The sequence below is a fragment of the Astyanax mexicanus genome, chromosome 2, assembly GCF_023375975.1.
Source record: "Astyanax mexicanus isolate ESR-SI-001 chromosome 2, AstMex3_surface, whole genome shotgun sequence".
Classification (NCBI taxonomy): Eukaryota; Metazoa; Chordata; class Actinopteri; order Characiformes; family Acestrorhamphidae; genus Astyanax; species Astyanax mexicanus.
Window position 1 is genome coordinate 59121918 of NC_064409.1, and position 15950 is coordinate 59137867.

At 36.8% G+C, this 15950-nt stretch overlaps 1 protein-coding gene across 1 annotated transcript; it reads right to left on the bottom strand.

The window, feature by feature from the left end:
• Positions 1-2823: 2823 nt before the first annotated feature.
• gpia (glucose-6-phosphate isomerase a) lies at positions 2824-13615 on the bottom strand. Its single transcript, XM_007228187.4, has 17 exons — positions 13389-13615; positions 11024-11114; positions 10022-10090; positions 9488-9607; positions 9307-9390; positions 8406-8552; positions 7769-7840; positions 7554-7598; positions 6657-6710; positions 6307-6367; positions 6099-6142; positions 5656-5808; positions 5142-5271; positions 4456-4532; positions 3633-3837; positions 3450-3516; positions 2824-3265 (listed from the first exon to the last, which is right to left on the bottom strand). The coding sequence occupies exons 1-17, from the start codon at positions 13505-13507 to the stop codon at positions 3142-3144; spliced, it is 1662 nt and encodes a 553-aa protein (XP_007228249.2). The 5' UTR covers positions 13508-13615; the 3' UTR covers positions 2824-3141.
• Positions 13616-15950: the final 2335 nt, after the last annotated feature.

Below are 15950 nucleotides of genomic sequence, written 5' to 3' on the forward strand. Positions count from 1 at the left end.
ATTCCTAGGCATATTCATGTCCAATTTTAGGGTGCTTACATAAATCATTAGCTAGGTTATACAATCATGTGTGCAATATTTACCATGTAAATGTCTATATGTATTTGTTTTAGCCCAGTGTTTAACATTATGCTCAGTTTAATTCCTGCACATGTGGTAAGATAAATCAATGGTTTGTTCATCACACATTTGGGACACTTTTAACTCACAGCTCAGAACAAAAGAATGTAAATGTAAGTGTCCAAAAAAAAGACAATCAGTATAAAAAATGGGAGAACTTCATCATTTTTATTGGCATAGAAACCATAAATCTAAATATAAAACATTGCACCAAAGTTATATTATGATATACATCACGTATTGTATATTTGATGTGAATAGTTAATTCTGGCATATACATGTTATGAGTAAATGTAAAAGTAAATCCCATGTAAGCCAACTATCAATGTTGAGGTTAAATTGAAGGGTAATTGAACAATATGTCTACATAGACCATTAGTCTATCGAGGCACATAAGACTAATATGTGTCAGAATATGATATGAATACCTCCTAAAACTTTTTAACTAACCCTAGCTAAGTCAAACCAGTTGTTTAACGCTAAGAAAATCGAAGAAGGTATCAACGCATGCGCAGAATGCCACCGGCCTGAAAGTGCTGGTTTAAATCCGCGGTTCTGCTGACGCATGCGCAGAATGCCACTGGCTTGAAACTGCTGGCGTGAATCTGCTGCCGTATATCCGTGGCTCTGCGGCTCTGCAGACAGATACTATTGGCTTCAGCCTGCTAACAGCATATCACACTAAGAGGACAGCCCCACTTACTTTTTAGTGTCAGTTGTTCCCCTCCCCCCTCAACCCCCCCCCCAACCCCCCCCCCCCCCCCCCTGTCTATTTTAATGTTAAAACTGACTACTATAGGTTTTCTAGATCTGGAAATAAAAGCAACATTTTTCCCCACGACTTACATTTAACCCTAGAACCCTAACGCCGGGTGATTTTCACCCACAATTTCATACCTGTCAAGTTTTAGATTTAAAAATAAGGGATATTTTCCTCTGTACGCTTAAAGCCGTCCCACCAGCCCAACGAAGGTTCAGTATCCTTTACATTTTAAGACAGGTTTACAAAAAAATCTAAAATAACCACAAGTGAACCACTTACACACTACAGTTAGATTATAAGAATCTGAAATGTTGTGGACATTCCTACATGTCATTCTTTTAATACCGCCAAATTAAAAATCCTTTTCTTTAAAAAAAAAAAAAAAAAAAAAAAGATTTCATGTCTTTTTTGTAATAAATGCACTCTTTTATATGATCTATTTTTTATTTATTTAATGGATTTAAAATTGAACAAAGGGTGCACAAATTCTGCAAAATGACTGTTGGTGACCTAAACATAGTATCATGAGCTTTTACTAAAAGGACATGGACCAGATATGTTTCATCAGTAAAAATTAGTCCTAAGGGGCCTACACAATAATTTGTAATTAATACTTTTTTCTTTTGATCACTCCACCCCTGATCAGTTCAGTTAATTTCGGTCCTCTCCACATTTCTAGTTAAACTGAGTCACAAGCTGTAAATTTGTTTATTTTAAAAGGTTTAATCTGTGTGTTTTATTTCGGAGACGAGTATTTTTATGCAGCTATCAGAAAAATCTCATCACAGTTTCCATGATTAGCCTACCGTTACCTTTCTTTAAGAAAAATCGCTGAATATCCAGATATGTTTTAACATCAGCTGCTCCGACTAGCTGCCTGAACTCACAGCGACGGGGGGGGCTTCCCCACACTGACCCTCCTTTGCAAGCTGATTGGCTGTTTCTCCTGAAAGGCGGGACTTTCTCCTTGAACCGGCTCCACGATTGGTTAAGAGACACAGAGCGGTCAGTGCCATGTCTCCTCAACAATATATTTTTTTTATTTTAATATAATACGGGAAATTTACGGGAAAATACTAATACGGGAGGACGGCGGGAAAGAGGAGTAAAATACGGTAGTTTCCCGGCCAAAACGGGAGACTTGACAGGTATGCAATTTTTTCATGTGATTTTCATTGTGTTTCTTGGGACTTCGGGTAGCTTCAGGGAGCTCATTGATGTCATTAATGTTATGGTTGAATCCCTCTTCCCATCTGTTTTTTTCAAGAGGCATGCATATCATCCGACGTTAATGATAGAGAGTAACATTTTATGGATGCAATTTACCTGATGTTAGTGTTTGTGTGTTTAAATCAGGTGCTCACATGTGCCAGGAACGGGTGGAGCAAAGAGCAAGTTTTTTTTTCCTTTTTAGGACATTACCTGTTAAGAATTACCCAAATTTCCAATAATTTCCATCTATGGTACCTTTTTTAATTTATGTGATGATGCATGTTGTAAAATTAAAGAAGGCTTCCAAAACTTGTCATACAGTGTATACTCAATGTTACTGATGGTGTTACTAATTTTAACGTTAGTGTTCTAGTGTTTAAAGACTTATCGTGCCATTATGAGGCAAAAATGACATGGTTGTAAATAGGCTTGTAGAACTGCATTCAAAGGTTTTCTACCCAAGCAAACTTCTCTTTTAATATTTAAACATCGAATACTATTTACAATTTTCAACATAGACATTTCCCTAGCACTTTTAATGCACACCTTAATATCATCTGATTGGAACATAGTTATGTTTCGAAAAACAAAGAATAATTTTGATTAATTTTCCCACTGCCCTAAAATAATAAAGTAAAAAATAAATACATGAGGTGGGAAAAAAAGACAACTTGTCTAGAATTTCAGTTTCTTTAACTGGTATTGTCTGTGAAAATGCACAAACACAATTTTAGGTGACAAATTAGACATTTATTTTGGTCAGTCAGTGTTGACTAAGCAAAGGGTAAACGTGTTGAGAAGGGTTACAGCATTCCAGAACTTGCAGCACATACAGTAATGGGGATTCCCTTACTGGTTATTAGGTCTACTTTTACAGTCAAATCTCACAATGCACAAAGACACTCAAGTACACAATAAATGGTGACATATGTAAAGTGCTCTTCCTCTTCAGTTAGGCCTACCAAGCCTGGACTATGTCGGGGCATAATACGTAATCCATTGTTCCCATCAGAGAAGTGAGGCAGTAAGGAGAGGGATCAGGTAATTCAAGCGCGGTTTTTCTTGAAGAAGCTGATGAGCCCATTGGTGGAAGAATCGTGAGAATGGACTTCAGAATCATCCTGCAGCTCAGGCTCAATCTTCTTAGCCAGCTGTTTCCCCAGCTCCACACTAAAGACAGACAACAGTGTTCACAATAGTGTTCAGTGACCACTAGTGGCCAGATCTTGCAACTATTAAACTGTCTAAGAAATAACTTTTTGTGTTTTTAATATGGGGGGCTTTACTGGGTTGGGTCTGAAAATGGGATACCTTTACAGGATCTGGAGTAAATCTGAGCAATATTGCTACTTACCCCCACTGGTCATAGCTGTTGATGTTCCACATTACGCCTTGCACAAAGATCTTGTGCTCATACATGGCTTAAAAAAGAAGAAAGACAATAAATGCTCTGCTGTTTTATAAAGGAATTATATTATGTTCTAGTGAATTAGCAAATAATGTACAGACTGGAATATGCAAACTGTTCTCCACTTACCAACCAGTGCCCCCAGCATGAAAGGACTGAGTTTCTTGAAAATGATTGAGTTGCTTGGCTTGTTTCCTTCAAATACTTTATGAGGAAGGAGTTTCTCAAGAGCTTCTCCACTCTTGCCAGCTGCCTCAAGCTCTTTTCTGGCCTCATCTGAAGTCTTACCCTTCATCAGTGCCTCGGTCTGAGCCAGGAAGTTCGCCATCAGTATCTGAAATCAGTAGAAAAGAAACTGATTATACCACATGGTAAACCCATAGTGTAATGAGTGATAAATGGTTACATAATACAATTCCATAACTAATAACAACAATGTTATGTTGCAACTAGTAGTGCACAATATAGGCTAGAAATGTGATGTGCCTTAATGCTTTATATCCCAATATTTATTGATATGGAACATGATTAACATGATAAGATCCTTAATTAGGTGAAACTCCTTGAAGGTTGAGCTCTGTGTTCATTGTGGAACTCTATCTTGTTTTGCCATCAGCCTATTTGTGTCATGTGAGCACAGTTTGCAAGGGGAAGAGCTCCCTCTGTTGCTGCATGTGGGTAATGCCATTAAAGTTATGATGGAGCTCTTTCAATAAAACCACATTGTAGTCTTGATAAATAACCCTCTTGCACACTGTTGTAAATGATTTTAATTATTGTGAATTTTCTTATCATATCACTTAATCCTCAATTGACATTTAGGACCTCAAATAAATACATTCAAAATTATTGTTTAATAATAACAATAATAAAAATCTATATTTTGCATAGGAATTTACCCAAAACTTTACAAATACCTACAAAAATAGCAGCAGTCCACTGTCCAACTTACCTTGTGATGCAGATTATCTCTGATTGGATGTTGAGTCTGTGCAGGAATGAGGAAGTCAGCAGGAATCATACGCGTTCCTACATATGAGAAAAGCAAAAGTTTTAGAACCGTTGGGTCAAACATAGGGGTCTGACAGCAAACATACGTCAGAGTTTGATTTAGGTTCCACACAAAGGGGTAAAAGACTACATTTACCATATATGCAAAAAAAAGGCATCTTTTCATTTACTTGCATTCTTATTTCGTTCATCAGTCCACTTACGCTAAGCATAGCATGGCATGCTGCTAACTTGCTAATGGCATACAGCTTAAGAAACAGGTTTACAAGCATTCATGCTAAGACTCTCCTCCACTTTTCTTTTACTCAGTATTCCAATTTCTCTTAGTAATAATCTTCAATATGATCAGATCAAAATAAACAAACACTTATATTGGTTTTGTTTGATCGTGTTGTTCTTTTTTTTAGCACAAGTCAGTATAATTGGTCAATCACCATATCGATCGAGGGCCAATCGTGATACCACGTTAAACTTTTCCAGGCAAACCTGGAAAACCCTTCATTACAGCATTACAGAAACCCTTCACAATCAGGCAGAACTATGTGCATTTTCTCTCAAGAAGAGAAAACACTGCTGAACAACAGCTGTAAGTCTGAAATCTATGTGCTCAGGAAAGAGTTTATGTACCTTGGTGAATGAGCTGGTAGAATGCATGCTGTCCATTGGTCCCTGGTTCTCCCCATACGATGGGTCCAGTGTGGTAGTTCACACGCGTGCCATTTTTGGTGATATATTTTCCATTTGACTCCATGTCGCCCTAGGGAGATCAAACAATCAAATTATCACAAACTACACTCCTACATATAGTTGCTGTCGGCCAAAAAGCTTGTATCTCCTATTGTGAATCAGAATTTAATGATGAATGAACTGATAGGAATGCTCCAACATGTGGAAGTTATGAAGGTTTTTACTTCTTCTTTACAAGTTGTCGTTTTGGAGATACAAGATTTTTTGCAAGAACAATGTTAAGTAAATTTAGATGCATACAAAAAACTGCGTTCCTACAACCGGACTTGGGAATTCTTGCCTCAGAGAGTTAAGTAACGGCATATTGTGTAAAATTCCACCAAATTGTGCTCCTTTTTTTTTTTATGTGACTAACTGCATACATGTGTGGTGCTTCCCTTTTTTCATGACTGACCTGCTGGAAGTAAGCTGCAAAGCGGTGCATGTACTGGTCGTAGGGGAGCAAGGCGTGAGTCTCAGCCTGGAAGAAGTTGACATACCAGATTCCCAGCAGAGCCAGCAGAACAGGGGCGTTCTGCTCCAGTGGAGCTGAGCAGAAGTGATTATCCTGTGAATGAGAGGGAGACAAGTCGAACAGATCGGTAAATATGTTGCCTCTATGTAGTGTACTATAATTAGAGCATTTTTTTCTACAGGGGTGTGCTCTATAAGGGTTAACTAAGAAGGAATCTGAGATTTGAAGACCCCACAGTGGTTATTAATATCCATGTTATCTTTGCTGTAGCAGTGCTGTCAATTCTTATTAATCTAAATGTCATTTAAAAGTGTGTTTTCAAGTCTATAAAAATATGTTTTCCCCCAATCATTTGACTGACAACAAAAACATAGACTGCATACCATCCAGTGGGCACCAGCAAGAAGCTGCTCGAAGTTATCGAAACCTGTAGACAAAAGAATGAATTAGTCATCAAAAAAGGTCATTAGAGTTGCAACAGAATTGCAAACATTTACGAATGCAGGTGCTAAAAATTCACTTTTTTGCATAAACACATTCAATTCATTATCATTATACAAGCATCACAGCATTGTTCCAGAGCAGACATACCTACGTGCAGAGCGATTGACAAACCAATAGCAGACCACAGCGAGTACCGCCCACCAACCCACTAAAAAGAACAAGCGCACTGTTAGGAAATGCACACACTGCCACATTTCAACAAGCCTTTATTATCAGGCATGACATTCAAGACCTCATGCACTCAACACGGTCATCACCACTCATTAAATTTCTGAAAATGGTCATATTTTCACATTTACTGTGACTACAACGTCTACGTTGGAGACATTCCATGCAATAAAAAGGTAAAACATAAGATGGCATTATTGCAAATTATACAAATAAAATGCACATTTTTTTTTTCATGCTAGGTTTAATGTTGAACTGACTATACTCACATCCCAGAACTCGAACATGTTCTCAGTGTCGATCCCAAATTCGCTCACTTTGGGCTGAAGAAAATAAATAAGAGAGAAATAAAATGATCTACAATATTTATAACAAAGTCCATTCACTACTACCAAGTCTACCAAGGTCACAGTCCCACAGGCTCATTTATGCTCAAGGTGAAACACTTGATTCAGACATGAACAGAGATTTCTGTCTGCACTCTACTATTATTACTTCATTTATGTGCACAATTTCTGAGAGCTTACGGATGAAATAGATATGGATTGAATAGAGGAGTACCACTAAAAATGGTGGGGGAATTAAAGCCAATAGTTCAAGCAAACCATGATCACTTGCATATGGACACGAAAAAAAAAAAAGACATTTCTTTTTTGAAGTAAGCACATTATCACATTATCTCCTCCATTATCACCATGTTTGTTGTGTCAACCTTTTTTTCCAGACTCTGAACTGCTTTCTAGTGGATGTATTTCCAGTGTATTAAGACTCAAACATATGACTGTTTGAAAGTTTGAAACAGAGGTTTAATTTTCATACGTAAGGGTGTATAATTGAGCCTTCACAAGTGTTTTCATATATTAAAAGACATGCTTGTCTGAATACTGTCTGAATTTTACGCATAAAACCATGGACAGTAGGTGTGTGTATGATTTAAAAAAAACCTTAAACATAAAAAAACATTTGCTGCTTAACACACTACAGGCAGTACCAGCTTCCCCAAGGACTAAACGACAGTAGGTGGAACAAACTGTAACTTGTGTAATTGTCTGTTTCATACATTTTATCATGATGAACTCCAAGGTCTAAACCATGGGGTGAGCCAAACCATGATATTTTGTACACACAAAGATAAAGCACATAGGGAGGTCAAAAATCAGACTTACCGCATTGGTGGAAAGAGCCACAAAATGCTTGGCCACTGCAGACGGCTGAAAAGAGTATTACATTATTAATGTAATTTATTGAAATGTTTAAAAGATGGTTTATACAAAAACACAAAAACAAAAAAACAAACAAAAAAAGAGAAAAATAAATAACTGACAATTATATATGCAGTTTGTGCCAAGCGGATTTAAAGCTTGTTGATGAGAATACTCACATCCTTTGCTGTCTGCAGGAACCATTCCTTTGCGGTCTCAGCATTAGTAATTGTCTCCTGGGTAGTGAATGTCTAAAAAAAAAAAAAATCCAAAAGGCAGTAAACTTTAGTCTTAATTTTTTAAAACCATGAATTAATACATGCCATGTAGAGCTTTAATATCAATGTGGAGCATGTTTACTTTGTGATGCTCCACCCTATTCTATAACATTTCCTTTGTTCAAGTGTTGGCTACTTTCTCTTATTTTCTTTATCAATAAAACAATAGTGGGACTGATATAAGACCATTATGTGTAACAAAAATAGAGGACACGCCTTATATTAAATCAGTCTTACTGTGGACAGTATATACCCAGACACTTGCATGCAGCTCATAATATTCACTACACTTGATATGCTTAAAAACTGACACTTTTAGGAGAATTTATGTTAGGACACAGCATATGGCCACACACCATGCAACCAATTCCAGTCAACCTTCAGTTTGAATGCTGAAATGACTCATCTGTTTACTCTGGTAAATGCTGCAATCTATTGATGTTTAAAATCAATTTCAATCCTAGTTTGTGTGACAGCTTAAAAGCATAATCTTACAGTTGCCCTAGGCTGTTAAGGATCAGCATGATCAGCCACCAACCTTGGATGCAATGATGAAGAGAGTGGTTTCCGCATTCAGCTGGGCTAATGTCTTAGCCATGTGTGTCCCGTCGATGTTGGAGACGAACCAGACGTTAGGACCACCTTTGGAGTATGGCTTTAGTGCTTCTGTCACCATCAAAGGACCCTGGGAAAGACATAAACTTTAATTACAAACTTCACATAGATATAAATATATTTTTAATAATAAACATTTAAATATACAATACATATGTATTACCACAAAAGAATTTTACTACCATTACTAATGACAAAGACTAGTGGTCTATTCATTTTATAAAACATTTTAGATATTTTTATATATTATATAGCAGACGAACACAGTGATATTTAAAAAGTAAAATGAAGATTTACAAAAAGTGTGCAATAAATATTTAAACAAAATAGGCAGGCAAAATTGTCTGCTGCTATAGAATATGGCTTTATTAAAAAAACATTATTTTTTGGTCAACAACTGTGTGAAAAATTAAAACAAACAGTTACTGGTTAAGGCTACCCTTGTAAAAGAAAACTGCATAATGTGCAAAAGTACATACAATTTTGGAACAACTTATGGCAACTTAAGTATATTTTAATTGTAATTAAGCTATATTTAAATACAACATAAAAGCAACTTAATTTTAAATATACTACTTTACATATTGATGCACATAGTGTACACCTTATTGGTACTGGAAAAAAAAACAACACTAAAGTGCACTTTAAGCAGTATTTAATGCCGAGACATATATATACTTTATGTGTTTAAAAAAAGTATATCAAATTGAAAATGTACTTTTAGTATTCGTTACCCAATGTGACCATACTTTGAATGCTCTTAAGTATACTTCCTTTTCACAAGAGTAATAAAAACTAAAGTAATCTGCAGTGCCACCACTTACCAAATCAGATCCTCCAATGCCAATGTTGACCACATCAGTGATGGTCTTACCATTGAAGCCTTTCCACTCTCCACTGCGCACTCTCTGTAAAACATAAAACATGACAATACAAATCAGGATAAATTTGACTAATCTTTTCTTTTTTAGCTCATTCATTATACAATCTAACAGCTTTACTCACATGACAGAAGTCTTTCATCTTCTTCAGAACTCTGTTCACCTCAGGCATGACATCTTTTCCATCCACCATGATGGGAGTGTTAGATCGGTTCCTCAGGGCAATATGGAGGACAGCTCTGCCCTACTCACAAACACACAGACCTACTGTTTTATGATTTCTAAATCAAATCTTTCTTTTATGCAGTTTTCTTATAAAACACACAACACAGAAATGCACCATGTACACCACAAGGAAATGTTGCAAAAACAGTTACACCAGCTAAGAGAATAGAGAACATGTGGTTTACTGCAATTACATCCTGGTGTGCATCATCAACAGAAGACTATTCAAGGCAAGAATCAGACACAGACAACAATAAGACTGGTTATCTGCTGAGGTAGCTGATACAATTACATACAAGTGCAAGGGTGTGAAAACGTAATTCCAGTTTAATGAAACTTAATCACTTCTTTAGCAGTATGGGAGACCCTGTGGGCTAAATGCCATATATAGTCATAGATACATTGTTTGTAGAAAGACGAAGGGTGACAGTACCTCAGTAAAGTTGATCTTCTCACCACCAAACATCTGGGATCTGGCTTCTTCCACACCAATTGACTTTGCCTAGGAATGTACAGAATCATGTTTATGTGCAAAAAATGACAATTCGCAGGAAGAACATTTTGACTATTATATCCATAGAGGTACTGAGTGATAATGGGTAGCAGACTAAATTCTGCCTCACTTCCTCTTCTTGACTTGATTAAAAGGAAGTGTTATTAGAGCAGCTAGGCCAGCGTTACCTAATATCAGTCCATTCTGGACACAAACGGGCAGACAATTTTTAGCATTCATGCTCTGACTCAGCTAAGGAAAATCTCATAACAGACTAACTTATTAATGGGACATTACGCAACACACGATTTCTCATTCAGATTGAGGACTAACTTTTTGGAAGTCATGATGACTAGGCAAGATGCACACCTGTGGCCACACACCAAACGCTTATTCAAACAGAGCTGTTTAACGTGTTACAATAGCCAAGCTCAATCTGATGATTAATCATTCAATAGAAACCACAGAGTTTTATAAACATATAGCATTTTACCCAGAAGTCTTTGACAACGTATATAAATATCTGTGCATGAGCTTTAAATCCATGCAGTGTGCTGGGGAGGGATTAAGTAGCTACTAGACGGGTTTAGGACTGATGAGAGATGACAGTTGACAGCTAACACCTTCCCACCCCACCCTGATGCTGCAAAATGAGCCGTGGGGCCCTTTTCTCACTGCAAGACACTGATTTCTAATAAAGCTCACAATTACAAATTACAGGTCATTTGCAATTTGTCTGGCAGGAGCAGTTTTGTTGTATAATGTTAATGTTATTCATGCCTTTACTTCAGTACTCGACAAAAATCTTGATCAGTATTCTAATTCTGCTTTAATTTAAGATGTCTTTTATCGTAGATGCGATATAAAGTTGGCATCTGTCATGGTGGTAAATTATCCATTCTGTCAAGGTCTTCCTGACCATAAGTAGAGTTTGTAGAGTACCATGGCAAACAGCATCTTCATCACATCTTCATTGATGAGGTTCTTTGAATAATCCAGAAGTAGGTCTCCATCATCTGTATTGAGGGTTAAACTGTAAAAAAACAAATAAATAATAATAATTAAGGCCTCAATGACTTTAGTTTTATATTAAAAGCAGTGTAGGACAGACACACTGATCAAGGTCGAGTCCACAGACAATGTAGCTAGACAAACTGATAACAGACTGACCACTGTAATGCATAGCTGGGATTAGAGCCGGATGACATAGCAAAAATCGATAACACAATATATTTCTTAATTTCCGTTGATACAATAGAATTCTGATATTGAAAGGAACAGTATAAAAGCCACCACCCCTAGTGTACATTATCATGCACTTATAAATCTGGATGATATGGTAAAATATAATATCACAATATTTAAAGACATTTCAAAGGCTCTTTTGTGTATAGTACAGTAATTCTTATTTAATTTCTGCCCACCTTAAACCAAATAAACAGGGTGTTTTTTACACTCTCTGTAATGCAATGTACAGTTTGGTTTTCTTTAACCCTCTATGGCATAAATTATATTTCTTGGAAGCACTGGAGTCCCTGTGGATATAGCCAACTTAATTTTATATTCTGATATTTGATAACAAGCTGATCATTTGAATCAGGTTTTTTAGAGCAAGGAAGCACCCAACACATGTGGGGGAGGAGAACGAGAACTCCAGGACCAGAGATGAGAGAGAGACTCACTGCTTCATCATGATTAGTTAAACAAAAGCAGGCTAACTGTAAGTAAGTTTACAACAAGAAATATAGTAAGAATATAAACAGACAGAATTATAGATAGCTAGATAGATAGCTAGATAGATAGCTAGATCAAGTGAAGAGGCATTTATTGTCATTACATCTGAACACAGGTACACAGTGTAACGCAATGGAACAACAATACCATAGATAGATAGATAGATAGATAGATAGATAGATAGATAGATAGATAGATAGATAGATAGATAGATAACAATTCAATTACAATATTTTATTTGGAATTTAGGAGAAATGTTTCCATAGTTTACAGAATAAAACAACAATGTTCTTTTTACTCAAACATATATCTATAAATAGCAAAATCGTAGAAACTGATTTAGAAACTTAAGTGATCTCTTTTTTTTCAGAACTATAGAAATATCGACAGCTTGCATAGCTCTAGCTGGGATGTAATCTAGCCTATATTTGGAGGTTTTGCCCAGATCTACCATGCTGCCATCCATCACCCCATCATATAGCTAAACACTGGGAGTGTGTGTGCTGGACATCACGTAGCTTCACTACAGGAGGAGGAGGACGCGTGCGCCCTGTGGTGTAGGTTGCGTTACACTGGCTTCGTGACTCATTTAGCTACAGTTTCCACTAAACGTGGCTACAACCAAAATAAAAGATTTCTTCCACTAACGTTACATCAGCTAACCTTACAGCCCGACTACACCTAACTTAACCTTAACCTAGCCTCACCTTTAACTACACATTTAAAGAGACGGTATGACACTTTATTATAGTGAATTAATGGGAATAACGTGCATAACAGCGTGTGTGATTGTAGTGCACGAAATTTATCATAAATATAGCTAGTTATATAGCCATTTAAAGGCTCAGTTAGGCCTGTAGATAGGTAGATATGCCCAATCGATGATCAGTGACCTTGTATCCAGTGCAGTGCAGTGCAGCTAGCTTTAGCAGGCTAGTTCCTGTCTTTTAGCTTAGCTTAGCTTAGCATCTTCTAGCTGTCTATCTACAGTAGCTTAGAGGTGGGTAACTCAAGTCCAGAAAGTAAAAATCCATCCCAGGGTTTTGTACCAACTGCCCGGGCAGCACAGCAGGCAGTTGTTACAAAACCCTGGCGAGGATTTTTACTTTCTGGACCTGGGTTGCCTACATCTAACGTTCGACAGGAGGCCTTTTTGAGCATTTTGAGCCAAAATGAACATGAGAAAGGCGCCTCAGTTGGGTTAAAACACTGCGAAGTACTATGCTAACATACAAATAAGGGCAGACGCTGAAGCTAAATCAGTGAACAGTAAAGTGTTATCAGTTGAGAGCAATAGGACGTTGCCACAAGTGGTCGTGTTGCAATATCCTGGCAACCAACAGAGACGTTCAAGGCTAGAATAACATTACACCACACCAAACCAGTGGATTTAACTAACTAGCTAAATAACTAGATAACTACATAGTGTGAGTGTCTAAATTAGCGTTAGATAGATTACAAACACTGTCCTCACTCTGAAAGACATCTACGGTACTATACTTCCTTCATCCACTGTTTTTAGTTGCAGGTGATTGATTCACTCATTTACAGCCCAAGTCCTGCTTATTTGTACCTGAATTTGGAGAACCTGTCCTTGTCTCCGTCGAACATCTGCCTCATGTTCAGACCTCCAGCGTTTGATTTGTACCATTGCTCCAGTTTTCGGTAGTTGGGATCGTTGGTTAGCCCCATGATGGTGAGGGTGGTTGTGGCGGTTCAGAGATGGTCGGTGGTCCTAAGCTCAGTCCAGCTGTCTGCTCACCCACTAAATTCACTCGGATGAAGTGAGAGAGATGGCAGTGCAGCCTCAGTGGGAGGTAACCTCAGCACTGGCCCCGCCCACTACGACAATATGAAAAGAAACCCCACCCACTCACTCATAGAGCTTTACCCAACACGTGCTTCGCACTCAAACCAGAGTTAAAAACTTTATAATCACCACCTAATACGTACACTTTTTCTTGTATTTTTTTTTTAAAATACAACCCAAAAGAGCTCATAGTAACGTCAAAGAGCCTTGAAAAGCTGTGTAAAGTTCCTTACAGTGCTTCATCTATCATTTTAACTTATGAAGATTTTTTTCAACTTTTTTTATTGACTATTTTTGCACAACAATAGCACTATAGTACATTCATTAGTCACTATACTTTGTCAAAATTTCAAAAACAAAGATCAACACAAAAACATAGCCGAGGAAGAGAGAGAAGAGGTTTGGACACACCCCTTCTCATTTATTGTCATTTCATTTCTACAATGTAGATTAATATTGAATTACTCAAAACAACAAATAAACGCATATTCAATTGACGTAAACAAAAAAAGTAAGTGGTAAACAATGCAAAATGTTCTTCTAATTCTAATTCTAACTTCTAATTCTTCAAAGTAGCACACATTTTTGTCTACCTAATTGCCTTTGTTCCTTTATAGTGTTTAAGTCTACAACATTAATTTATAATGTAGTAAATAATACAAATAAATAACAACTATTAATAAGTATGTGTGCCCAAATGTCTGTCTATCACTGAATATATGCATTTCCAATTTCTAACTAACTTATAAAAAAGAAATGAGCCTCTGCTGATGCTGGATAAAATCTAAAAGTTTCTAACCAGCATGAATGTGTTGACTTCATTAGTTTAGTTTAAGTCTCTTGAGCAAGTCTCCTAATGCTGCATTTGCCTACCAATATAACCAGATGTACAGTTCAGATGTACATTTACATACATTTTTAGCTTTTATCTGATGCTCTGCTTAAGAGCAGCTTACATTGAACACACGTTGAACTTACATTCAAAGTTAAAAACATTTTTGCATTCATCTGTAAAGTTACCAAATTATTTTCCCTGATTTACCCACAAAATATTTCAAGAAGTACAAAGAGAAGCAAACATAATTAAGGACAACTGTTTATTATTCTTGTCTTAGAATAAAACCCTTTTACACTGAGGTACATCCCCCGTGCTGGGGCTGAGAATGAACATAGATGTTACTGTAGATGTACATAAAGAAAGAAATGCAAAGTTAAATCAACACTGAAAGAATCTGGTGACACTCAATTCACAGGGCATGTCAGTAACAGCATTTGCCATAAGTCATCACAATTCTGTTGATTCTGACAATCCCAGCATGCTGCCTGTGTGTGTGTTACAGGTCCAAGCGTATATATGAAGAAAATGAATGTCTGCATGTATCTGTGTACCACACATTTCTAAATTAAACAGGTTGATCGTGGATCAGCAGGACCTGATTCTGCTTTCATATGCTTAGTAAAGTATTCAGATAGATGTTGTGTACCTGTGAGAAAGCTGGATTTTATATTAGCTCCAACAGAAATCAAAAGACATGCCCAACATGACTGAATATGTCAAAACTAAATGAACAATTGTATTGATTACAATGGTAAAGCTGAATCTCTTGAATTGTTTCATTACAACATTCTTACACTTGTGATAAAATCTTAAGTGGACATTCCACTATAACCATTACTTTTTCAGGCAGTGTGCAAAAAAAGGTAAATTAGCATCTATTAATGAGAATGACATCTTAATGTTTTTAAGACGGAAGTCTTGATTATTCCATTATAAATGCTGCTCACATCCAGAAGAACTATGTAAGGTTAGCCATGCTTAACGTACATTAAAGCTGTTAAGGACTGAGAAACTGGATTAGAAGAAGTGTAACTAATCTTCCCCAAATCAAACCATATCCGGCTCTACAAGTAGCTACTTTCACTTTAATATGCTATTGGCCTTTTATAGCACCCAGGAATCTTATCAGTTGTTCAATGTTCAAACAGGACAATGACAAAATTATAGCTGTGCTGCGAAAGTCCAACTAGAAATGCACCAAACTGATCTGCAGTTAGTGGGAAGTGAGAAAATGAGGAGAACCTAATTATCTGGCAAGGTTGCATCTCACTTAAATGACAATTAATCCACAAAACAAATCTACTAAACAACATTTAAGTATTTTTGTCTCGCATTTCCACACAGAAGTTCAACAATCGGTTCTGTGGTTGACCTCTTTAGACCCAATAACAACATAACAATAACAAATTATATAAAAGGACTGAACAGACAACAAAAATTACATTTTCCCCTCAATAAGAAATGGCCTGAGAATACATCACACAAAA